The sequence below is a fragment of the Amblyomma americanum genome, chromosome 5 (genome assembly GCF_052857255.1).
Source record: "Amblyomma americanum isolate KBUSLIRL-KWMA chromosome 5, ASM5285725v1, whole genome shotgun sequence".
NCBI classification, from domain to species: domain Eukaryota; kingdom Metazoa; phylum Arthropoda; class Arachnida; order Ixodida; family Ixodidae; genus Amblyomma; species Amblyomma americanum.
In genome coordinates this window covers 198,562,303-198,588,116 of record NC_135501.1, presented here as the reverse complement: position 1 = coordinate 198,588,116, position 25,814 = coordinate 198,562,303, and the positions used below count along the sequence as shown (strand labels likewise).

General features: G+C 44.8%; 1 protein-coding gene and 1 long non-coding RNA gene across 2 annotated transcripts; both read left to right on the top strand.

Annotated features, from left to right (window-relative positions):
• Window positions 1-1,916: 1,916 nt before the first annotated feature.
• Window positions 1,917-16,013, top strand: LOC144134499 (uncharacterized). The gene is made up of 6 exons (XM_077667407.1): window positions 1,917-2,156; window positions 3,143-3,208; window positions 4,251-4,301; window positions 6,160-6,231; window positions 7,245-7,316; window positions 16,000-16,013. Exons 1-6 carry the CDS (start codon window positions 2,087-2,089, stop codon window positions 16,011-16,013), a joined length of 345 nt encoding a protein of 114 aa, XP_077523533.1. The 5' UTR covers window positions 1,917-2,086.
• A 4,058-nt stretch (window positions 16,014-20,071) lies between these two features.
• On the top strand, window positions 20,072-25,814 carry LOC144134498 (uncharacterized). The gene is made up of 4 exons (XR_013315141.1): window positions 20,072-20,243; window positions 22,346-22,435; window positions 23,649-23,717; window positions 25,738-25,814. It is a non-coding gene; the product is annotated as an uncharacterized LOC144134498 (long non-coding RNA).

Genomic DNA, 25,814 nt, shown 5'->3' with positions numbered 1-25,814 from the left:
TGCCGAACGGAGACGTACTACATGGGTTTAGGCTTCGGCAGTGCGCACTGCAAACATCTGCAAATGGCATTACAGCTTTAGTCACATGACAACGACGCAAGCAAGGATATCAACTCAGGATAATGACATTCGTCGGAAATGACATTAAATTCGCCGCCTCCCAGGTGGCTATTGCAGTTGCATGGAATTCAGTGGGTTTTGTAGCCCAATTGAATGTCTTGTTGTTGTTGTTGTTGTTGTTGTTGTTGTTGTTGTTGTTGTTGTTGTTGTTGTTGTTGTTGTTGTTGTTGTTGTTGTTGTTGTTGTTGTTGTTGTTGTTGTTGTTGTTGTTGTTGTTGTTGTTGTTGTTGTTGTTGTTGTTGTTGTTGTTTCAAAAAAGATGGCACATACCTACGGTGGGGGATTGGCTAGGGTTTGGTGCAGATCCAAACAGGAAAAATCTCATCCAGGTTTATCTCAAGCGGCTCAGAGATAGAGAGGACTCAGAGAAAAAGAATATCACGAATTTTGAGAGAGCTTGAGGTAATCGGAATAAAAATCGAGGAAACAAAGCGTGCGAGTAGAATATCTAAATTTTAAGAATTAATCAGAAAGATCATAATTTTTAGAGGAAAGTAAAGGCATCGAGAAGTGAACACAAAAATCTCCCGGTTTCAATGATATACCTGTGAAGAAGCCGACACACCTGCCTAATGGCATGCCCTTTGACGGTTGCACCGGATGAGAGGAGGACGGAAAGAGTAAACGGCAGCCCCAATTGAGCGAGAGGATTTTGCAAAAACTGAATTCTCTGCCGTGCAAACCGCCGGCAGTAGAGGATGAAATGGTCTATCGTTTCAACGTCCCCGCATGACGCACATAGATCCAACGGCGTGAACACAGCCTCATTCTCCGTCTCCCCCCTTTTCTTCTTCCTCAGATTCCTTAAATTTCGAGGAAATGATAACCAAGTGCGCGTAGCTGTTCACGTAACAGACTTCATTACGCACTATTAGCTCTTACGCTACACCATTTAACACAAAACGTCACACGTCACTGTTTGTGTAAAAAGGCCGCGAACGTGATAAGGACGATTATGCACGGGGTAACTAACACGGCGCGGCAAAATGCAGCGGGAAACGGCCGGCACAGCTACCCGTCAACATTATAAAGTCAACAAGGCGTTCATGCAGACGATTGGGGGGGAGGGGGGGTGGCGAGAGACTAACGCAACACGCCAAAGGCGGTAGCACATCAATCAAGCCGTCGACGAGTGTGTACGGCCCATGCAGCGTTGTTAAAAAAAAACAAGCAGAAAATTTCTGGAATCGCGCCAAGGCGCAGCTCGCGTCAAGCTGCGTCTCCCTCCCCCTGTCTTCTCGAGAGGGCTCGAACCATCTTGCAGCGTAGATCCGCGCGCGCCGCTTCGCCAAGGTCACGGGGAGAGGAGGACCGTGGCGGTGACCTGAGACTCGGGAGCCCGAGCCTTCGAGCGTTCTCCACAGCGATCTTTTCCTTATTTTTCCTTTTTTTTTCTGCGGTCACCGCCGCGCGACTTGCTTTCCCGCTACCGCTTTCCTCCTTGCGCTCCCTTGGCTATACCGACGTCTTTCCTCCTCCTCTCCGCTCTACGTTCGCTCAGTTACGCCGAGGCCGGCGCCGATGCATGCCGCTCAGTGCAGGAACACAGTCTAAAGAGCTGCGATTTGAGACGTGTCGCACGATAATGCGTTCAATCACATCAGCTCCGTATTATTCTACGAACATTCGTGCCGAGGTCATTACGGCGTGATTTGAATGTTTTCTCTAAGTCGCCATCCTCAATTGCTCATCCTTCTGCATATGTTGTCAGACAAATGCTACACTTTGTCAGTCTAGGCCGCCTGCCTGGCAAATCATGCTATTTCCACTTTTACGAAGTGTATGTGTTTAAGAGCCAATTTATTCGAGAATAGTGCTAGTATCTCTAAGCAAGAACTTAGTTTAATGACATCAGGGAGTGCATATTTTTTTGCGTTATCAAATAACATTAGCAAATGGAATATAAGCTTGAAGTGGCGCACTGAAAACTGCAGCTCCTTCGCATACGAGGCTCCTGTGAGCGTACATGGCGATGATGCGTTTTGCAGTGTCTACGCTTGCTGTATGCTTAATTCTCGGCAGGACATCGGCACAACGTAAGAATATTCTTCCCTTCGTAATAAAAGTGGTGTCATCGCCGGATGTAATATTCTAGAAATTCTAATATTCTAGTAATATTCTAATATTCTAGTAGGAAGAAAATGCAGAATGGATGCAGTAACGTGTGGTAATATTTTATTGCAGTTTTTTCTCGAATGTAAATAGTTGATCCGGTGAATAAAAGAGAGCCCAGAGAAAAACGCTGCAGTGGAGAAAAGGAAACAAGTGAAGTCATGGTTATGTCGCAAAAATGGCAAATTTCACGTGTTGTTAGCAATATGCCTTGGCGTCAAGTTGTCCCGTCTGTATTTTCTTCCCGGAAGAAGTTTCCAGAACTTCTTGGCCTGGTAAGCGAGTCAAAGAATCGGAAGCGGCCAAATCAATACGAGCTACAGGGCGAAATTTGTTCTACATAAAAAGGCGCGAAGTTTAGACTTGCGGTATCCTTGTAGGTAGCTGTACTCGGGCCAGGCTGGAATTTGTGTGAGTGTCGATGTTCATAGCTTTAGCGACGTAATGTTATAGCTTTTGTGATATGCACTAGTAGTATACGTTCTTTTGGTTGCTGTATCTTTGCAGCAGTAAACTCGTAATGTGCATTTCGTTTTTCGATCGCAAAAACTGCTTTCCTCGCTCAAAAAATGCAATGTCTACATCATCATCTATAAAATTTTTCAAAATGGAGTGTTACAATAAAGTGCGACTGCGTGGACAATAACCGATTGTTTGGGCTGGCCCCAACAGGCTCATCTCGTCAACGTAATAGCCTGTGCCGAAGCTTCAGGTTTTCAATGCACCAGTGCCAGGCATAGCTTCCGAATTTAATGAAAATAGTGGCTTTTTTATTGGCAACAAGAACTGCATTCGTCACATTTTCCACGAACAAGCCGTCTTGCTCGCACTGGCATTACTGCGACAGTTCAGCTGTACGAAAACGGAATCGACAAATTCCCCGTCTCTCATGTTTCCCTTATGTTTACAGGCCCCATGAATAAACGACCACCGTCTCCTGTCGATGCAAATCGTGGCAATTCTCCCGACTTCCTTGGTGCGTACAGACCATCCTTGATTGGTTTGCATGATTGAGAACGTTAAAGCCATTTTGTGACGCAGTGTTTTGAAATTATTGATAATACAAGTGCAATTTTATATGGAAAGCATTTAGTTTGTTCATTTATTTTTTTTTTGAAACCAAAATTTGTGAATAAACAGTAGTTCGAAGCGAGCAGTTCCCCGAAATTTAGACAGGAGAGAAATTTTTGTTATCATTCTTTTATCACAGATGCTATTCGGCATTATAATAGCAAAGCGCAAACCTCGGGCTCAGTCTTAAGTTGGCCTTTTTCATCACCTGTGCTTTCATTGTGACGGAACAGCGCAGAACAACATGACAAGAGATAAGCAGCTTAAGCACCAACATGCCTAAGCTGCTGTCCTGGCCACCTGTACTTTGCTGTTGAAATAATCATTGATTGATTGAATGAATGATTGATTGATTGATTGATTGATTGATTGATTGATTGATTGATTGATTGATTGATTGATTGATTGATTCATTGGTTGATTGATTGATTTCTGCTTGCAGCTTCTTTGCCAAAAAGTGCTAATCGATCCGTGCTTGCTCACTTGGCTTTAATGGCCACCCGTTTGTACTTGATAACTTGCCTTTGAAACTTAAGAAAAGTCGGTTCCGCCTCGAAGAAAAAGTTTGGATACTTCATTTCGTACATCGTTTCTTAGCATTGCAGCGTCCTGATGAATAAGGTCGACGTATAGTACCGGGAATCCTACCAACGCATGGTCGAGTAGATCGGGCCTCAATGTGCGGTCTCGCGAGCTCTTATCATGGCCTAATTCAAGCGTACTTGGCAAAAAAAAAAATACGCGCTGCTGCGTTTGGGTTGCGGTGTTAACGAATATATATATATATATATATATTATATATATATATATATATATATATATATATATATATATATATATATATATATATATATATATATATATATATATATATATATATATTGAATTAGGCTGAGCGAAAGGTAGTGCTGCCCAATGCTGACTGAAATCCTTGCTTATTTCAACAGGGCCCCCTAACAAACAGCCACGCCAGCATCCCGGCTATGGGAACATTCCTGGTGAGCCGAGCCTGTCTTTGTGAAATTATTTTGTTCCTTTCGACAAGCTGAGCTGCAACAGTTTAGAAACACAGATTAACTGGAATTAAAAATGTCGTTTTTTTCTTGATACAACTGCACTCTTGAAAGGCAAATATGTTACGTAAACTAGTTCTTCATTCCATGTATAAGAAGTGTCTACCGCGCTTCGACAAAAAATGTAATGTAGTTTACTTGCTAATGAAAATATTGGCGACAAATGAAAATCATGTGTACGGGCAGGTTTTTTTTTTTTTTACGGTGCTAACGTGCTTTCTTTAACCTTGCATTTTTTTCTTTTCTGTTTATTCACATAAATAAACGGAAATGATTTTCAATCCCATTGCGACCACCTTACCGCACCTCTGTTTCGACTGGATTATCATATAGCCTGAATTGGGTGCGGTTATTATTCTAAACTGAACTGACAAAAAAAAAAGCTTGTGCGCATTGTAAAACCGGTGGGTACCCAATTTCACTGGAGATTAGGCAAAAACTATGCAAAATACCCAATACGCATGACCATTTGAATCACAGGAAGAGTGCATCACGTATCTCCTGTAGCTATACTGCCTTGTTCTCGGCAGAGATGGCAATGATTAATTTGTCGTTATTTGACTCAATTCGTACAAATGGTTTCTTGGTGTTCGGCCAGCATAAGACCTTATTTCTAAAGTGAAATTAGCGGAAGACAGATCTTCGCTTGAAAAAAAAATTACTACACAAATTGTTTCCAAGGTGTCTACTGCAATTGCTGTTTCCTGAGCTCGTTGTTTTTCAAGCTGTTTATACCCATCGTTCAGATCGAGACCATGTTCTCTTTTTACGGATAATGAAGTTCGAAGTGCAATCGTAGTCACGGGGAATTGGAATGGGATGGGTCGGAATGGTATTGGTCGGCAATTCTCCTTGCTACGAAAGCTAGCCCATGGGCATCCTTTCTTGCTTTCTGAATGTTGTAGTTACAGCTGGCGTTTCACTTCGAAGAGGCACGTGGATTATGAGGGGTGGCGTCCTTTTTGGGCTCAGATTTCATTTATATTAAAAGACTTTCTTGATTATGAACAGCGCCTATTTGCGAAACGCGTATAACTTGTTAGTCAAAAAAGTGCTGCTTTCACTCCAAGAAGTACAAAGCATATTCAAATATTTACATATTTTAACATATGACTATATCTGAGCAGCTACACTGCTTATTATGCCAAAGAGATGCCGCAGTATGATCATATGCGTGGCTGTGCTCATCATACCGCCATGTGTTGTCTCCCGACGCGTCGATGGCGATAGAGTATTATTATGCCTAAGCTCAATGTCGTCACTCCACTGCTTAATCGTACTAATATTGTAGGACGTGGTAGACCAGTTGGCTAGGGAAATCTTGGAAGCCCAGGAAATTTCGATATGCAGTGAAGGCACGTGCATTAGTACCCCATCTGTGTATCTGATGGAGAACGAATTGAAGTTTTTAAAACGCACTTGAGTTTTCTTAGCACCTTTTATCATCTATCGCTCTTTCTCTTTCTTTTTTGCTTCTTTTTCACACGTTTAAAGATTATCAGTTCGTTTTTACCGTCTCATTTCATTCTATTCAGTTGTAAGAGTAGCAACCGTCCTGTCTTCGCCCTTCTTCGTCCCATCCATATTGATACGTTTTTGTTTATAGTAAGACACCCCACCCCCCCCCCCACCCCCCAAATCGCCAGAATCTAAATGGAAAGGGAACATTTCGTTCAGAATAGTAACGCCTCATTTTTACTCACCAGCCTACGCACCAGTATTTTGATTTCCACACTAGTAAAAAAAGAACTATTAATTTGTGTCCCTGAACTGACTTTTACAGCACCACCGGGAATTCCTCCGCAACAGCTTCCCAGTTATCCAAAAGTCCACGCTTCTTCTGCATGGCCTCCAAGTAAGCATAACCCGTGTTTGTTCAATAGCTTTAGTTTGTAAACAATCAGAGAAGCTCCATGTGGCTCATGCGTAAAGTGCCTGTGATTGTGAGTAAAACAGACATTACGAATACAGACTAATAAGAGAGCGATCTACGTGGGTTTGATGGACCAGTGTGCCAGCTAAGTGTGGGAAATTCTCGGTCTGTTCTTAGCGGAGATGCTGCGATGGGATTTCTTACTTGCACTCGCTATCGACATATTACGTTCCTTGATGTCTGTGGATGCAGACTCGTTATTCTATTCCTGCGAGTAGTACACCGACTAGGAAGACTTAGGAAAATAATGATGGACCAAGTATCGGAATAAAATGTTTCGCGAGATACACAATGCATTTCAGTCATAGCGAACTGTGGCGTTGCCAGGGCGTTATGTACAATTGGCTTTTTGGAATTTTCACTCTGATACATTTTTGGTTGCATTTAGATGGAAGTCAGATTTTACGATTGCATTAATCATTTCTTGTCGGAATTTCGCTTTTTACAAAGTAATGCGGAAGGTAATTGCAGTTTAAGTTCCATGTAATGTCAGTTATTCTACGATCGTTCCTGTCATTTTAGAGTGCTCCTTCTTTTCTTCTCAACCTTCTTTTCAGTTTAAAAAAAAGAATATGTTGCCGCTTTCCGAATAACAACAACTTAGTTATGGTGCTGATGCACTGCGATATCACGTAGTACCGTGCATCTCACGCTAGTTCTTAGTAACGCCAAGACAGTGCCGCAGAGCACCTGCTAACGGGTACAGGCCACAAAAACATCCTGTTGTACTCAATGGAAATTTTCAGATGTCTTCGAGTTTGGCTGGGAACACGAACCCTACATTTACTATGCGAAGTGTGCGCAATATTTTCGTGCTTAAGTACGCTGATCGGCTTATCAGTTTGCGAGGTTTCTTGCTTAAATAAAGATTAGACGTTGAACTTGTCTGACATACAGCGAGAAAAATGTGTGCGTCACTTTCCTGATCTTCGCAGGACCACAGAATCCTTATAATCACCCGGGGGTTCCAACCCATCAAGGTGCCCCCACTCCTCCTGGAGTTCCTCGTGAGTCGGAAGCGTTTTCGTTCATGTGTTCATGCAGAATATCAAGAAATGTATTCACAAAATTTACAAGTATCCAGACTGCATGTTACAGGAGCGTAGGCATGCAATCAAATACACAAACTCTTACTTAAGGACAATATTCGACCCGCCGCGGTGGCTCAGTGGTTAGGGCGCTCGACTACTGATCCGGAGTTCCCGGGTTCGAACCCGACAGCGGCGGCTGCGTTTTTATGGAGGAAAAACGCTAAGGCGCCCGTGTGCTGTGCGATGTCAGTGCACGTTAAAGATCCCCAGGTGGTCGAAATTATTCCGGAGCCCTCCACTACGGCACCTAATTCTTCCTTTCTTCTTTCACTTCCTCTCTTATCCCTTCCCTTACGGTGCGGTTCAGGTGTCCAACGATATATGAGACAGATACTGCGCCATTTCCTTTCCCCAAAAAATCAATTATTATTAAGGACAATATTCGCTTTGAGAAAAAACTCTGCAGGACCTTACTTATCGACTGAATGTTTTAGTTTAGGCCTATAGGTACTGCAGAAATACGTGCTAAGAGGGACCCCCCTAGACTCGCCATCTGGTGCATTTTATTGCTTTTTTAGAGGTTTCGCAAATAAATAAGTTAGGGCAGTTACTCCTTTAAGACCTGCCCTAGACTTCAGTATGCCAATTAAATATTTACGAGCTAACCACAGCCTTTGAGGGTTCAATACAACCTCAGACCCACGGCTCTGATAGAAGAAAGAAACAAATCAACTAAACATACGAACACCCTTTTAACTCTTTCGTTTGTCGTCTGAGATTTTTCTCCAGGCAAAGTGAGAAAAGGAAAAAGGCATCGGGGAGATAACTGAAAGTGGAAAAAAGAAAAGAACAGTATCACAATAACCAAATAACAGCGGTAATAAATACAGTCCAGCCCGGCTGTATCGAACCCAGATATTTCGAATTACTGGCTATATCGATCACAGAGATTATCTCCTCGATAATCCTGTATAAACGTATAGAAACCTAAAGCAGTATATCGAACTACAATTTCGCCCTTCATTCGATATATCGAACTTCGCACCGCACCCCAGCAAGCGGCTCTTCTCCAATGACGCTCTTCAAATCACTTTTCGCACGCGGGGGGGGGGGGGGGGGGGGGGGGGGGGAGGCGGTCGGCTGCGCGGCCTTAGGCGCCTACGTGCAGCGCCAGCGTTGTGAAACCATGTGACGATGTGAACGTGGGGTGTGCTTCGATCTATTGCGCTCTCTTTTTTTCCACGCCACATGGTTGTCATGCAATGAAGCCGACTTAACTGCAGTAGGACGTACAGTTGGGCGACTTGGTATAAGTTCATATTGGAAAAACAGAGCACAAAGAGAGAGGACCAGAAGAAGGAGGGACACAGGGCGAACGCTGACTCACAACTAAGGCTTCATTGATAAAACCTGGGTTATATAAAGGATGAAGGAAAGGCATGACACCTTGCCTTATTTCTTGGCAATTTTTTACCGGCGCGCGCACGTTTGTTTTGTTTATATGTTTTGGCTTAATTGTCGTGTCATGCCTTTCCTTCATCCTTTATATAACCCAGGTTTTATCAATGAAGCCTTAGGAGCTCCTTGCCACCGGGGGTATATGGCACTAAACCGTCGTCGTCGTCACAGATAACGCGGTTGTTGCGACACGCGTATTTCTTTTAATCTTTCCTATATTTCAACTCTCCTACCGTCTGCACGAGGCAGCGATTGTGGCTCAGCTTAAGCCAGTGGGCAGGCCCGTGCACTTTCCTTAATTTCATTCTTCCTGCAGTCGCAACAACTGCAACAATGAAGCCTTAGTTGTGAGTCAGCGCTCGTCCCGTGTCTCTCTTCCTCCTGGTTCTCTGTCTTTAGTGCGCTGTTTTTCCACTATGACTTAACTACACCCTAGCGGTGGCATACTTCACTGCCCAATGCGTTGCGGAAACCAACTGCAGCTTAATGTAAATGAGCGAGTATTTTACTTGTAGCGTACTGGCAACAGGATTAGACATGTTGTGATTGGCAGTGGCTAGTTCCGCAGAAGCGCCCGCTAGGGCTTCGATGCGAAGCAGGCTCCAGGTGGTCGAAATTATTCCGGAGCCCTCCACTACGGCACCTCTTCTTCCTTTCTTCTTTCACTCTCTCCTTTATCCCTTCCCTTACGGCGCGGTTCAGGTGTCCAACGATATATGAGACAGATACTGCGCCATTTCATTTCCCCAAAAACCAATTAAAATTTTAAAAAGCAGGCTAGGCCTCCCAGCGCCTAGCGAGCGGTGCGCGCCACCATGCATGCCGGCGAGCGGCACGTATGAAAGAAGCACGTAGCTAAAGCGTGGGTGCAATGCATTCTTGTTTGTTGGCTACATCCCCCACGGCTCGACGCAGCAGATAGCGCGCGCCAAGCCTGCGTCATTCTGCGTTTTTCGGATGCGAGCGGGTGTGTCCGAGTGCAGCATCACTGCGCATGCGCGGCAAGTTCTTCGCCGCCAGCGCGGTGCTCTAGCATGCGTGCGATCTGGCCAGCGTCTAGATGAAGGCAATGAAGGCCTCAACTTTATAAAGGCCGAGCGAGCAGCGCACGGGGGAGATCAGCGCGGGAGCGCTTCCCGCGCACTTCGTGGTTCCAGCGGTGCGGATCTGCCGCCGGCGAGACGTTAATGTTTCGCGTTATGCGGGAGTGGCGTCTTTCTCGGCTCCTTCACGGCGAGTTAGCAGCAGCGTTACAGCAGTACCTGGAATGAGTGGCTGCGACACCGGAGGCCGTGTCATTTGTGCAGCTTGGATGCTCGACTATCGTCGCGCAGTTTGTAGCAGAGGATAGCGTCTGATTTTATCTGAGCGTAGACTGCCTTTGTTACAACCGTCCCACCGTTGTAACGTTGAGGAGCTCGGACGCTACTGAGGTATGCGTTGGGCTTGAACGATGTGATTTGCTTAAACTTCGTTGTGGGTGCATTTCTTTCCTTGTTTATGAGTACATTTATGTTGTTTCGTTCACCATCAGCCTGACTACAACCACTGCAGGGCAAAGGCCTCCCCCATCTCTTTCCAATTGACCGTGTCCTTTGCCAGCTGCGCCCAGCCTATATCCCCGCAAACTTCATCTCATCCGTGCACCTAACCTTCTGCCGCCCCCTGCTGTACGCTTACTTTCTCTTGGAATGCACTCCGTTACCCTTAAGGACCGGCGGTTGTATTGCCTTCGCATTACATGCCCTGCCCAAGCCCATTTAATCTTCCTCTTGATCTCGACTCGGATGTCATTGACCCGCAATAATCGCTGTTGTCTGCTGCTTGTAGTGTAACACTCGTCGGGCGATACCCTGGCTGGCGAGCACCAGAAGGGGAGGTTTCCTTAGCTTATCTATTGACATTTTTTATACATCAAACCATTTCGTGATATTCTTCCAGTTCGATATATCCGGGTTTGACTAGTACGTATATACCAGGGAGCACGTGTGTGGTGGGTGTGAAAATTCAGGTGCGAAAAGATTTGTGGCAGGAAAATAAAATGAAATTTAGCTGCAGAGACATCACGGAAAGTTAAACTGCTGCGGTGTGTGGTGTGTTTAACGTGTAAAAGCGGCAGGCAGGCTGTGAGAGACGCCGTAGTGGTGTGCTCTGGTTTAATTTAGACCATTTGAGATTCTTCAGCATGTACTGACATTGACATTTGTCTCTCTTTTCTGAATTTTAAAGGACCAATGTCACCTGTGAGACAAGTCGTTCCCAGTCATCCAGGCGGTCGCTTTTCTGCCGTGGTTCCTCGTGAGTCGACTGTGTCCTTTGTCAGTTCTTCTTAACTCCTGAAAGCCATCGCACGTGGAATATTGCACGATAGCGTAACAGATCGTTCGGTCAAAGAGCCACCAGGGTAGTAGTAGTCGGTATCGGGTCCTTGTGATTGATTGGTGTGTGAGAGGCAATGACGAGTTAATAAAATCATTGTAATTAATTGATTATTGTAATTAGTTCATTAATTAAACAAATTTTAAAAAAATCGAAAATCGGGGTCCAAATGAGTCAAATTGCTCGTAATGAAAAGCCGATGCCTTATGATAATTAAGAAAATTTAGAGCGTGTAATTGATGAATTCATTAAAACAATTGAAGAGGAAATGAAAAATACGTTCAAAGGTGTCACTGAATGAAAAGCCTAACCCACTACGCTATTGCGTCATACCCTTAAAGGCGGAGCTTAAGTGTCCTCTACAATTTTTTTCAAATCATTGAAACAGCATGAGCAAGAATGCTAGCCCTGCGTTTTTACGAGCTGTTCTTTGGAGGACAAGTTGATGGTACCGAGTTTCATTTCAAGCATGCTTGGAGTGCGGAAAAGATTGTAAATTGAGCGAAAACGTTCTGATGGTTCGAGAGACGCTAGCTGTTAAGTACAAGAGATGGTAAATTTAAGCGAACAGATATGAGCTTTTTTTCGTCCTATTTCATGCACTTTTTCATCAACTGCGTGACATGGTCTTTAACAAAGACCTACTGTTTCTATATTGTTGCGCAGTTCTGGGTAACAGTAGGCAGCTATTTGACGTTTTTACCATCCCATAGGCTATATTCCCTTCAAATGACTTACACCGGTGCCTTCGAAGTCGTGCGCTTCATACTCTGTTCATAACTATAGCAGGATACAACTTAAAAAGCAGCAGTTGCTAACACTGGTCCACGGTCAGCGGCGTAGTGTATTACTCCGCTAGCCAACCGCAACAGGAAACAAAATGAGCTTTTTAATGCTTGACTTTATTGAACAAGCCAGGCATAAGAATTCTAGACTTTACAATTTTTTCCTTGTGATTATACCTCTTCCTTAGGTAACAAGAAAAGTTTTAACAACGAACTACTTTTTTGTATTGGAGTAATTCTGTGCGGCAATTCGGAATATGAGCGGAGCTTCACCGCTAAATCAAAAACACCTGTAATTTGGGGGAAATGCCCCTTTATCTAATCGTCGCTGTTTTGTAAGCAAACAGCTTGAAATCGGCTCCAAATCCTCTCAAGAATTTAGTGCACCACCGAAGAATCTCAGCGTCGCATTGATTGTACCAATGAGGCAACGTCGAGATAGAGTGGGAAGCTTGGAAAGGAGACAGTGGAGAGACAGCCCAGGCCGGTCTCGGGATGCCACTCACGTACCACGGAGGAACAGTAAGAAATGTTCTTGTCAATGTGCTTTTCCACACACAGTTACTCTGGTCGCCTCGAGAAGGCGAATCATGCGAAAAATTCTGAAAGTTTTTTGATACGATCATTTCACACATGCGTCAAGTCTCGTTGATTTTCTCTGAAGGAAAAATTAATTTATCAGAGCCACGCAGAAAGGCTCTACATAACACATGATGAATAGCAAGAAGGCTGTTGATCTTTTCGATCTGATGAATTGTTGTTGATCTATTTATGTATCGACGCTGCTTCTAGCATAAATTTGTGGTTACTCTGCGTTCGTCATTGTCGTCTCTTTTCTCGCGCCTTAGTTTGTGAACACAGCGCACAGTGTCAAAATAAGGAGACGAGCTTTCGCTTTTTCATTGCCCTCCAAATGAACCTATAGTGTGAAGTTTGCTCGGTAAAAGCGGGTTCAAAAAAAAATGTTTTTCGCTGTTTATAATTTTTGCAGGAGCGCCCTCTTTCCCACCGCAGCAGCATCCCCGTAACCCAGGGCCTTGGTTTTACCCAGAATTTTTTCGTGAGTAGACATATTCTTTCTTAAATTAACGCCTAAATGTTGTCCATCGGGACGCTCTTAAAACGAGTGGCGCTACGGAATTTCCTGCTAATATGCATTTAGTATAATATACACTTATTGTTCGGTGGAAAGCGAAGCTTGGGCCCACCACTGGCGTCATTTTTAAAAGGAACATTTTTAGTACGCTTGGTCTCCGAACGTCAATGTAATTATATACACTCAGGCTTGCAAACTATCTCTAAAGGTACAATAACAGGCTTTACAGCAAGTTACCTCCGATTACCTGAGATTCTCTTTTATTTTTCTTACCTTGTGTGCATGCTTGTACACTCCGCGACAAGTGCCAATATACTAGAGGCCAATAACAACTTCTGGCAATGGAGCGGAAGCTAATTCCATCTTAGAAACAGAAGCGTAAGTGCAACATTCCGCGGTTTTGAGCGGTCCCGTGACCACTGCCGTTAAGTATTTTCTAGATACAAGGTTTCCAGTATTAAAGTTTCTCTCTTTATTACGACAGTTTTCTCCCCGCAGATGTTTCTGCTTTCCGAAGTGCGGAGCTAAGTATGCACGATTAATTGTCCTTTTATTCTGGTATTTGCTTTCTTTCGATAGTTTGCGTTTTGGTTCTTACCGTAAGCTGGAGGAGGAAGTCTGCAAAGTTTTATGTTACCTGAATATGCCTGGGTACCCACGGTAGAGGGAAGGCATGATTATGAAATTCTTGACAAAATAAAATGAACAATGGGCGAAATGAAAGCCTCAGCCCGTTAGCCGACGTTTCCACAAGAGGACTTGGCTCTTTCTGAACAAAACCGGAAAACACTACTGCGATATTTCTCTTCTGACTTTTGATAGCTCCAAAAATGCGGCAGGCGTATACCTAATTCCTTCGCAAATCACATGAGATGTTGATAATTTACTGTCGATCGCGATGCGGGGCACGACATCGAACGAAACGATGCTCAAGCTGAGTGTCAAGAAGGCTGAGTTCTCGATTTGTAACCATTTATTTTGTTTCCATTTGTTCCCATTAGTCAAGTAGGCCGTGGGGAGGACTTGACAGGTTTTGTATGCAGGTAAACGGCATATGCTCTTTATTTGCAAAAACACGCCGCCGTTCATGCCTCACGTACTGACAGACGCCGACAGAGATCAAGGATAGAGCACGACAACTCGTTTAGCACACTTGACAAGTGTTATCGACGCTAATCACAACTCGGGATATAAGCTGCAGTGGTTTTGCTGCGTATACTTATGTTGCATGGTCACTGTGAATTCGCCGGTCTAGAAGCAGCGGCAATAGCATGGCAAGCGGGGGCGCAGCGACCAGACCAGAAGTGCTCGAGATTGGTCATTTGCTTGCTCACTTCCTGTTGCTTTTGTCATGATTGACGTCACATCCAACGAATTGAATCATCGCAAATTAAGCCCCCCCCCCCCCCTTACTGTAGCACATAATTAAGCCACTAAAATGTCCTACCAGTGGTGGAGCCATAGTGGCTATGACATTCGACTGATGAATTCAAGGATGAGGGATCGAATCTCACCGCGGCGATCGCATTTAGATGGACGCGAAATGAAAACACGACAGTGTAGTGTGTGGTGTTGATTGCACGATAGATAATCCCTGGCGGTCGAAATTACTATGGAGCCCTGCATTACGACGTTTCTGATAGCCTACGTGTAAATTCGGCCATTAAATGTCACATATAGCCACCACTAAAATGCCGTGCCCCACTGACAACGGTTTCCAAGCTACTTTAGCGTCACTCCCAGCTTTAACGGCATGCGAAAATCTAGCGCTTTTTAAGCAATAGACAGCAGCAAAGTTTTTCTCCTAAAATGAGTCTTCTAGACTATGCTTTCCAGTTCACAAGCTGAACTCACCGCAAGAAAAGTTTGTGGATATCTAGTGCTTATTCCAGATAGGTGTACGTCTTCGGTCAAATGGGAATCTTAAACCTCTTTTGACGCTCGTTTTCATGCGGCTGATTAATTTTGAGGATAAGTTAGGAAAGGGATATTTAAAAGTAAGATTCCAAAACATGGCTACCAACCAGACGTCCTATCGGAGTCACTGCGTTAAGCGCTACGTGCGCTAATGACAGCCTGATTCAAACGCCTTGCCCTTTTAAAATTGTCACGGTTATTTTGAATCTTTACTCACTGTACAGAGAAAGGCAGGCCGGTCTTGTTCAGACGTGGGAATTGTCTGTAGGAGATTGGTAACATACGCGAAGAAATATTTGTAATCAATTAGGGAAAAAATCTCAAATGTAAGCAGTTTTAGTGGAACCCGCGATTTCAATGTTGTTTAGTAAAGAATGGGCAGAAAAGAAGGCATCTTATGTCTAGATGAAAAACGAACAGTTTTAGTAAAGTGTCTTGTACTGCAAAAGATGCCCCGAAAAAATCTGAACTACAGAATTTTTTTTAGAATAACCCGATTTGTATCTGAATTTGAGCTCGTAAAATATCGCCTGATTTTTACCCGGCGAATTCCGGAAAAAATTTAAACTGGAAAGCGAAGGGCCATATAGACCGTCACTACGGCCTCCCCATAGCCTTAGTCGCTTTGGGACATTAAACCCCCATAAAACAAACCAAATGAACCTAAATATACACGGTCTGGCAAAAGCACAGCCCAGCCATTTTTTAAGACACATAGCGCAAAGAACTCGAGACATGTGCTGATTAGTAACTAAACCCTTCACCGCAGTTGGCAGTTTCAAGTCAATCGATGCCCTGTGTTCGCTGGCTTGTCGCCTTTTGCGAGTGCTGCTTCAGCATGCGCAATGAATTGGGGATTGTGGCTTTGCTCTACGGTGCTCTGCCATTCGAACTGTGCGGAATTAAGACCAGAGGAGCACAAAACACCTCACGCGCCATTCCCTTCAAAGTCATGATTTGCATCTCGCGAGCACCGAGAGTGAGTGTTGTGAAAACCATGCGTCTCTCTCTCATTTCCTTACAGGGCCCGGCGGTTAGCGTGCACGTTCTCACATGCCAAATTTTCCCGGTTCGTATGAGTCATCTTTCGTTTTTTTATTTATTGCGAGAATAAAAGACGTCAGCCGAAGAACGTCTCGTAATTATTTCATGCTATCATGCTTAAACTACTTACATTGTAATGAAAATATCAATGATTTTCTTTGGAAATCTTCTCTGCATTCGCTGGTAGCCATTTGATATCTAATTTATCCCTGTTTCTACGGTTCAGCGGCATACTTAATGTCATATGTCATAATTTAAGCTTGTCTATGTGCCCGGAAGCATATGTGCGTGTGTCTGTGTGCGTGCGTGCGTGCGTGCGTGTGTGTGTGTGTGTGTGTGTGTGCGCGTGTGTCTGTGTGCGTGCGTGCGTGCGTGCGTGCGTGTGTGTGTGTGTGTGTGTGTGTGTGTGTGTGTGTGTGTGTGTGTGTGTGTGTGTGTGTGTGTGTGTGTGTGTGTGTGTGTGTGTGTGTGTGTGTGTGTGTGTGTGTGTGTGTGTGTGTGTGTGTGTGTGTGTGTGTGTGTGTGTGTGTGTGTGTGTGTGTGTGTGTGTGTGTGTGCGTGCGTGCGTGTGTGTGTGTGTGTGTGTGTGTGTGTGTGTGTGTGTGTGTGTGTGTGTGTGTGTGTGTGTGTGTGTGTGTGTGTGTGTGTGTGTGTGTGTGTGTGTGTGTGTGTGTGTGTGTGTGTGTGTGTGTGTGTGTGTGTGCGTGCGTGCGTGCGTGCGTGCTTTTCAATTCAGACCGAGACCTGGGCGTCCAAACCCGGACCATTGAATGGGCTACTCAGGTCGCTGTCAGCCATAGACTGATAGCCGCCTAGCACGGGTCATCTGCATTTTGCCTTGAGCACCAAAATTCCTCAAGGCAACTGACGAGGTCAAATCTTGCCCTCTACTGCCGGAAGTGTAACCTAACCACTGCATACCGAATTTTTGTCATGCGAGTATAGTTCAAAACAATAAAAATCGTGTGTCTCGCGATCTGGCCGAAGCCTTCGTTCAGCAGAGAAGCGGTATGTGTGTTGGCTGTGCTGTCTTCCCTTGATTGAAAGATAAAAATGGTGGAGGGTGGGCTCATATTTTTGCTTCGAACTTTGTCTTTGCAACCGGGCTTGTACTTTTGGCATTTTTTATTTTTCCCTTGTTCTTGCCATAATTTCCATATGGGTGATTTCTAAATAATTCAGATTATGGTCGGCGCTGTGTTGTCTCGATGTTTTTCTCCAACGTCTTTACCGCTGTTCCGGCAATGTTAAGTTCTAAGCGACTTGCCCAGATTACGGTCTTTCACGAGCGTCTTGTAAAATGCGAGAAATGTAAAACTTGTTTTTCCGATTCATGCAAAGGATTTTTAATTTATGTGCAGAAGTCAGCTTATTCGCACATCGGGCTTATTAAATACTGACAGTTTAAAAGCTTTTGTGGCATTTTATAAGCTCTCAACTTATAGTGACTTGTAACGGGAGCCCAAATAGAATTTAGTATAAAATAGAAAATCGCTTTTACGTGAACTAGAACCATAATAGGCGTCGGTTTAGTATAAGAATGCTGTTGCTTATAATTACGCATAATTTATTTAGGTGATAGCGCTTACAAAATTACAAATTCCATCTATAGCCCCAGCATCGTTAATAAAACATTTTCAAGACTTTATAATGCCTATTTTGTAACGAAAAGATGGGCCTTTGTCACATGGTATAGGCCTGTCAACGCAATTCAAAAATGGGCACAGTCAGGAAACCAACGCATCAGCAGCGGGTGGTCGGCTGACCTACCTTGACCTTGCGCACAAAAGAGGGTTGGTGGAGAGGACCCTGGCAGCAGCGGAGTCAAATCGCGTCTAGGAACGTCCCTGGCTGTACTCAATAAAAATTACATTCATTCATTCATTCATTCATTCATTCATTCATTCATTCATTCATTCATTCATTCTACGTGGAACGTGATCGAACAGTGAGGGCTGCAGCTGTGCGAGAGCCATCTTATGCTACCTATGGCATCAAAACTGCCACAAGTGAGGTCCTCGCTAGGCTACGTACCGATAAGGGTAGGGACATGAGGGGCCCGCTATCACCCGTTATGCTTTCCTTGGTTTCAATGACTGTTGGCTACCTTTAAATGTATATCTTAACGAGCCCCTCCTTCATTTCCCTCCCCTTGTCGACTTAATAGCTAACGATATCCTCGGTTCTGGCAGTCTTGATGCCATAGGTAGCTTAAGAGGGTTCTCGAACAGATTCCGCCCTCACCATTCGATCACGTTTCACGTGGCACTCGCGGTAATACAGGACGTACTACGTCCGCCGCTATGGGCGAGGGTGGCGCTGGTGAACACTCTCAAGGCTCGCTTACACGCAAAAACACAAATACCCACGAGAGCAGCACATTGGACAGCCGTCGCCCTAACTCAGTTGGTAGAGCACCGGACGCGATATTCAGAGGTCGTGTGTTCGGGTCCCAACGATACGTGGCATGTGGTTGTTTTCTACTCTGTAATCAATTATCTCTCGTGCAAAAAAAAATATTGCAGCATTGATTCCCATTGATCAACACCACAAATTTAAAAAAAGAAGCGCATTCGCCTATGCATTCCTTGGTTTCGGTCACTGTTGGCATCCTTCCAATGTATACGTCATAACGAGGCCCTCATTTCCCAGCCTTTGTTCGCTCTATCAACGAAATGTCTGTCCACTCCGCACATTTCGATGCTTCAATTTTCCTGTCGCTAACCGATGTCGCTGACACTTGTTTCTAGACCGCATTCGAGCTTCGCCATCGTGACCTATGTCAATTGACCTTGTACATGTGACCAAAGCCTTCTGCATTATCAATGCCGCCATATCGTCCGAAGACGGCGAATCAAACTTTTGACCTTCACCGGTCATTAGCTTTTATGCCTATCCCCGCTTAGGCTGGTGACGCAGGCTCCCGCCCGACAGTGCCCCATCTCGGAGGCTGGGCCCCACGCAATGAGCAGTGCCCCATCCCGGAGGCCACATCTCGGAGGAGCAGCGGCCGCAGTCTAGCCACAGCTCGGCTCGTCTTGGATAACCGGCGAACGAGGCGTCCGCGTTGTCCCGTTGAAAAGCGGGTGATGTGACAGGGACTGATAATGCAGGAGGCGCTGACCTGACAAAGCTGCAACAATGGGAAAAAACTATCACACTCCGAATATAGTGTTTCCCTGCTTCCTTCTTCTACTTGCTCTTGTTTGTTTGTTTCGCACTCAATCAGATTTCTTTCATCGTAGCAATCTTTCGTCTGTCATCCACTGGTAGCTTCTGTCTTTAACACCGGTATTAAAAGTCAGCATTTACTCCGGTTTTCGTGTCGAACTCCGCACCGACAAAGTACAGAGTAGTGACGAAACCTAATGGGAACAATATTTTCAAAATACGACCCCTGAGTGTTGTTCTTGCTTGTCAGGTTTATTAATTACGACCCCATAGAATGTTGTTAACTTCGTGTAACCTGCTCGCACTGCAGTCGCACTAAAAAGGGACAAACAGATCTCGCAGATATATAAGTTAACAGAAGAGCAATTTGAATACAGAGACATTTCGCTTGAACTTCTTGCCACGAAGTCGTGCCTTTGCGCTTGCATCAAATGAAGAAAGGAGAGTCCAGCTCGAAATGATAGCGCACCGATGTTCCGCATTAATTTTCCCGAAATTTATGCGCAAAAGCACGAACTATGATTTTCTATGTAAATATGGCTCGAATATTTTTCACCCTGTTCTTGATATGCCAACACATACGCTAAATTATTCGATGGATTCTTGAATTTGGCAGCCTTCTTAATGTGGTGATTTGCTTCTTCTGAGGCCGACTTATTCATGAGTGCAATTAATTGAGGGTAGCGTGGGTGCTTGTTCCGAAGCACATTTTATTTTCGGGTAGAAAAATACCGCAGGAAATGAAAGCCGACAGGATATGAGCTGTCGTAAGCTATGAACAATTACGAACTCACGCAAATCATCGCCTGAATTTGCTCAGATGCGATTTCTTTTATGCCCTTAGTAACTGTAAAATTTTGTTCATTAACGTATGTCGTAGTAGGAGAAAGGAAGTCTGTGATGTGCACTCACACATATAAGAAGTCGCTATAGGCACAATTAAATTTGTAGTTTCATCGTTCCAGTGGCTCCTTTGACCAGAGGTGTCCATGATGCGCTTTGCAATCTTTTCGCTGGCGTTCTGCCTCCTGGCTGGCACGGTGTCCGCTGAAGGTAATATTATTTTCGGCATATACAGGGTGTTTCATCTAAGACTTTACACAATTGTTAAAAATAGGCTTCTTGAGTTACAAGAGCGCTTTTTTCAGCATAGCATTGCTAGTGCTGTAGTACATCAATCAGAACGCAGCTGAGACGTTCTAACTAGAAGGCTGATTAACTGATATCGAATAGTTAACTTTTTAACTATTACTGCTAGGCTCCTTAATAAATGAGAGGCGTGTAGCCCACCGTAAGCAGCATCCATATCAGTTTCTAGAATTTCTAAAACACGGTTACCCTCGGCGCTGTGGCTCAACAAATTCTGGCTATATCGCGCCTATATCCATGCGCTTTCAAGAAGCTTGCAGGCAAAGCTTCAGTGCGGTGGAGTATCTGTTACGGATCCAAGTTAGACTTATTTTTGGAAATGTGGCGGAGAGTTTGAAGGATGCTTCACTCCCGCCACCGGTTGGCCCGTTATTGCACTACCTCCGGGATCGGCCTTGTCTTTAGCGCGTCTTTACTATCCTGTCTTTCTATCCCCTCTTTCAACTCTCCTACTATCTGCACGTGGCAGCGATTGTGGCTCGGCTTGAGCAGGCCTGTGCACTTTCCTTCCTTTTTCCTGGCAGTAACAGACAGGCAGACTTCAGTGCGAGCAACCCGTCGAAAAAGCCAAAATTTGTTGTGTTTATTTCAGGCAAGAGGTATCCTGACTTATCAAGTTATGGAATATACTTAAAATTTTAGAACGTTTCCTTATTTGCCTTGCCGAAAAAGCGCTGCCGAAGAGGGCAAAGTAAAGAAACAATATGCAATTCTGAATCACGTACAGCAGATAGGAGTATATTGTGAAAGGACTCTGGGTCCTCAGTTGCATTGCCTAAAATTTGGATGATGGAGAAGAAAACACATTTGTCTCGCTCAGCATTAAAGCAGGTAACGCTACAATATTTGCATGATGATCACAGGTACCGACTGCACATCTGCACATACGGCCCAGTGAACTGCTGCAGTTCTTCGGGCTCTGTGATCATCCCTGTGTGGGCGAATGTAATCAAAGTAAAAACATCTTACCAGACTTTTTCGACGGTGGAGAACTTTCTGCTCTTCGAGCCGCTGCTGACTATACATCAATATTGAAAGTTTTCATCGCCGGTCTAATTTCTTCTACTCAAAAGTGGTTTGAAAATAAGAGACGCCGACCAGTGAAAAAAGGTTCGTTCTTGACGTTTCGGCTTCAACAGGCAAGCCTTGTTCACAATGAATTCATCACCAAACAAGGGTCGTTTAAATATGATTGAATAATCGGCGCAAGGAGCGTGCGTATATCGGGTGTAGATTACCGTCTTTCCGGTTTAACGTGTGGTCCTCCAAGTGGTCCTCCAAGGTTCAAACGCAGTTCTCTGCCGTGGATCTCATGAACAGTTCTTGAAGGAAATACGACACCTCCATCACTCTGCCATCTATAAAGGACGCAGTGTATTCTACCAATCACTACGAGGACATTGTCACATCCGAAGAGATCACCGCGCGCACGAGGCCGCCCCATCTTTATATGCGATTATGAGACTTGTATGCGATTTCTTGCCATCGTAGCGTTTCGGTGCAGCATGATTCCGAATCATACCGAACTTAGCGACAAGCACTATCTTGACGGTGCTGATCACGATGATGCTGCACGATGTGTAGAGCTGAGTGCTCCCGCACTATAGTCGGATACAACTCAAGAACGAAGCGGCTTTTCCCCGTCAAAGGACCCCCTTTCCAGCCAATGGCGCCGGCCGATTCCCATGACCCTGCTAGTGTGACAATGCAGGGAGGTTATACAATCTTTGACCATGGAGGGTGGGGGGGCTGTACACTTTCATCTGCCACTCCGTGCATTGTCCAGCTAGGAGGCTCAATTGCATCCGACTATAGCAATGTGACTCAATGCCTCCGAGTGTACAACATGGAAACCCAGCCATAAACATAGGAAAAGCATACATCGCACTGTCACGCTCCAGGCAGCGTGTCTTATTTTTGCTCCCTGCGATAACGGACTCGCGAAGAATTTGCCTGAGCGATAACAAAGTACAGGGTAAACTCTCTAACTTCATTGCATATTACAGGACCAGAAGAAGAGCAACCGAATCGAAGCCAGGATGACTCTGTTGGGCGTTTCAATTTCGGGTCTTATGGTGGTTACGGTGGTTATGGTGGTAAGTTCATTCCGCCTTTTACCAGTTATTCTTGGGGAACGCGATACAGCGCAATTTCAAACGATTTTTTCATCAAGGGCTAAGTTGGGGTAAGACTGATATTTTTTTTAATTCATTGTAGAGTAGTTGTAACAAAACTTATGGCTATGAAGTTTTAATAGCAACCTTCTAAACGAAACGAATTCATCTTGCATTATAACTCAAAACTAGATTTAAATTTTATCTAGGCGGTTTTGGGGTGATCTGCGGCAGTCAATCTAACCTACCAGTTGCCAGAATTTAAATCGAGTGCAAAAAGAAGTTCGCCTTGCAGGGGATCCACAGGGTCGTCAAACACGAAGTATACCGGGCAACCGCATTTACGAGTGACGTTCATAAGGAGGCGGTAATCCATGCAGGATCGAATGAAGCCATCTGGCATCCTTACGGGTACTGTCAGTAACCACATGGGCTGTTTGGGGTCTGAATAACGATAATTTCAAGTATATTTTACATACTTTTCCTCGCTGCCTTTCGCTCATTTCCAAACACGATATGAGAGCTGCAGCAGACATACCCAACAAATAAGTGCACGGAAACCGTGGCCGACCTGAAGTCGAATTTCTCCGAAATCTTCCGAACTATCCTGTTAGGACAGTGCCAAGACGAAGAGAACATCATATTGCCGGAGCGGGATTCGAACCATCAGCTGCTCAAAAAGAGCAGCTACATTTTTCGATTCTTTATACAGACCAGTCGGCCATCAACTCAGGCATTCAAAACGCAGCTATTCTACGCGTGAGATATCCAGAACCAAAATAAAGAAAAATTGTTGATCGTTGTTGCTTCTCGAGGCCCTGCAAGCACCTCTGAATGCCTATTTTTCCTAAATTTAAGCAGTTTTATTCGGTTTGATCAATTGAACAAAATGTTTCCTGTAGAAGACGCGAAGTCCATGCACCACCGTAAATATAATTTAAAAACGTGGAAGCTTTCAGCTAGAATCTTTACTTGTATAGAATATAGCGCAACATCGCGCTGAATCGCGTATGCTGATCACGAATGGGCCGCACTGCGCCGCAGATCGATATCCTATCGCGTCCCGCAGCAATGAACACATTCCAGTCAGACGAATATCAGGAAGAGTGGTCCTGGCATACTTCGCGTCGCATCGCATTGCGTAAGCCGAATTTCCGAGCGCGAAAGCTCTGTCTCTATTCCATGTCTCTTACAGGAATGGGTGGTATGGGTGGGATGGGCTTAATTCGACTGAACGGACAACAAAGGGATTCCAGCGATCCAAGTGAGTACAGGCCGTCCTTTATGATGTTTCTTAGTGAGCTGCATGGCGCTTTGCCGTTATGCACTGCTACATTTTCATGTGGTTTTCACAGCAAAGGATAATATACATATAGTGTTTACCAAATAAACTAGTTTTAGAAAACCAAGGTTGTGCCCGCGAGAGCTTGGATGTAGCGCACTGGTGTTGATATAGTCATGGGTTTAACACCTTCCCAAGGATGCTGCTTCTGAGCACCGGCCTCTGGGGATGATAATCTCCCCAGGTTTTTCCCCATTACGAAAAGCATGAGCGGCATCAATGAAAAATTCGCGCACATACGTGTTGCCTTTCTGGTGATGTGTGGCTGCGATAACACTGGGCAATGTCTTAGGGATAAGAATAGAACAGCCCGTATGGTCCATCAGTCGCTGTGACTGACGCGGAAGAGCCGCCGTTCAGCAACCTCGTCGTTATGACTGCGCTCCTTCAACAGCCGATCCCGTCTCCGCTTGTGGCGCTGTGCTATAGGGAAAGGTCTAGGGAAAGGCTGCGGTTAGCTTAAAGACTCCGTTCTACAGAAAATCCGGTGTCGCCGTTGTGACAGAAAAATCACTGGCACGGCTCTGGCAGGTGATCCTCAGAAAGCAGCCTAGTAGCCTGGTGGGCCACCTAGGTTACATGTCCTTGCGGCGTCATCACAATCTGCCCACCGGATACTAGGGAAACTTTCCCACTGTAACAGGTGGCAGTTAAATTAATAACAATTAATAACTGCTCTCTCGGGAAGAGCAACCTGGGTCGCTCGAGCCCCAACAGATGGCAGCACCTGCCATCACAGCGCAGTGGTGCATTGCTTAACCACTGCACCACTACGCCAGGAGTGGTATGAGGGCTCCCAGTGATCTATGAATGTTAAGTATGGAGAGTGACCAATTCTGCATATGGGGTCATTAAAGCATTAACGCTTTTGTGTCATACCGTTGAGGCGGAACTTAAGTGTCCCCTCCAGTTTGTTTGTTTTTTCAACTACGAAGTTTGTGTGGAAGCTGATAGCTTTCATTTGTAGCCGCATGGCTTCGCTTTGGTGGATTCTGATGGGTTATTATTGCTCCCTTATAAAACTCATAACATTTCTCTTTACAGCGCGTCGTAAGCAAGGGTGATATTAGTGCGCTGGAGAAAGACTAAATTCCAAATTAATTACTTTAAGAAGTTCCCACTCTTCCATCTTAATTGCGTTCCTTTCTGTCACGCGTGTTTGAGCTATGCATGTCCCGTTGTGTTCAACGTAAGATTTGCACCGCAATAGAGCATGAATATCTTACCTTATCGGTCCGTGAGTTGCGAAAATTATCATCCTATGTGATGATTGATCACTAGGTTGACCATAATCAGTTGGTCTTAATTATATCCGTCAGTGTATTGTATACGGCTGTTCACAGGAGAGTTCCATTTGTGTAATGCTACTGCAGTCGACGGTCACAAACAAGCACTCATGAATGAAAATATTTGCAACGCAAAAGCATAAGAAATAATTGCACTGCTGGCAGCAAGAAACCTGTTACAGCAACTGATGCAGGTGATCCGTGCCAAAGAATGGTTCATGAGTTAGATTTACTGTGCTAAGCTTACAGTTCCGGCAAGATAAACTGTGTCATGAGCTTCTAAAACGTTTTACAGGAACCACTGATGGAGAAAATCCGAAGGATGCACCCGCCGCGGTGGCTTAGTAGTCAAGGTTAAGGCGTCCGTCTACTAAGCCCGGGTACCCGGGTTCGAACCCGACCGCGGCGACCGCGTTTCGATGGAGGCGAATCGCTGAAGGCGTCCGTGTGCTGTGGGATGTCAGTGCATGTTAAAAATCCCCAGGTGGCCGAAATTATTCTGGAGCATTCCACTACGGCACCTCTTTCTTCCTTTCTTCTTTCACTCGCTCCTTTATTCCTTCCCTTACGGCGCAGTTCGGGTGTCCACCGAGATATGTGCGACAATTACTGCTTCATTTCCTTTCCCCAAAAACCTGTTTTCATTTTTTTTTCAGACAAGAAGGCCACAGACGCCGAAGGAGACTCCGGTAATACCTCAGAGGGCAGTGACGAACCCAAGACATCACAGTGA

What these genes read in the sequence shown, in the direction of transcription:
- LOC144134499 (XM_077667407.1), top strand. Translation starts at nt 2,087, where the DNA reads ATGGCGATGATGCGTTTTGCAGTGTCTACGCTTGCTGTATGCTTAATT. An exon ending in CGGCTATGGGAACATTCCTG is followed by an intron (nt 4,302 to 6,159) that starts GTGAGCCGAGCC and finishes TGACTTTTACAG; the next exon opens with CACCACCGGGAATTCCTCCG. An exon ending in TTCTTCTGCATGGCCTCCAA is followed by an intron (nt 6,232 to 7,244) that starts GTAAGCATAACC and finishes TGATCTTCGCAG; the next exon opens with GACCACAGAATCCTTATAAT.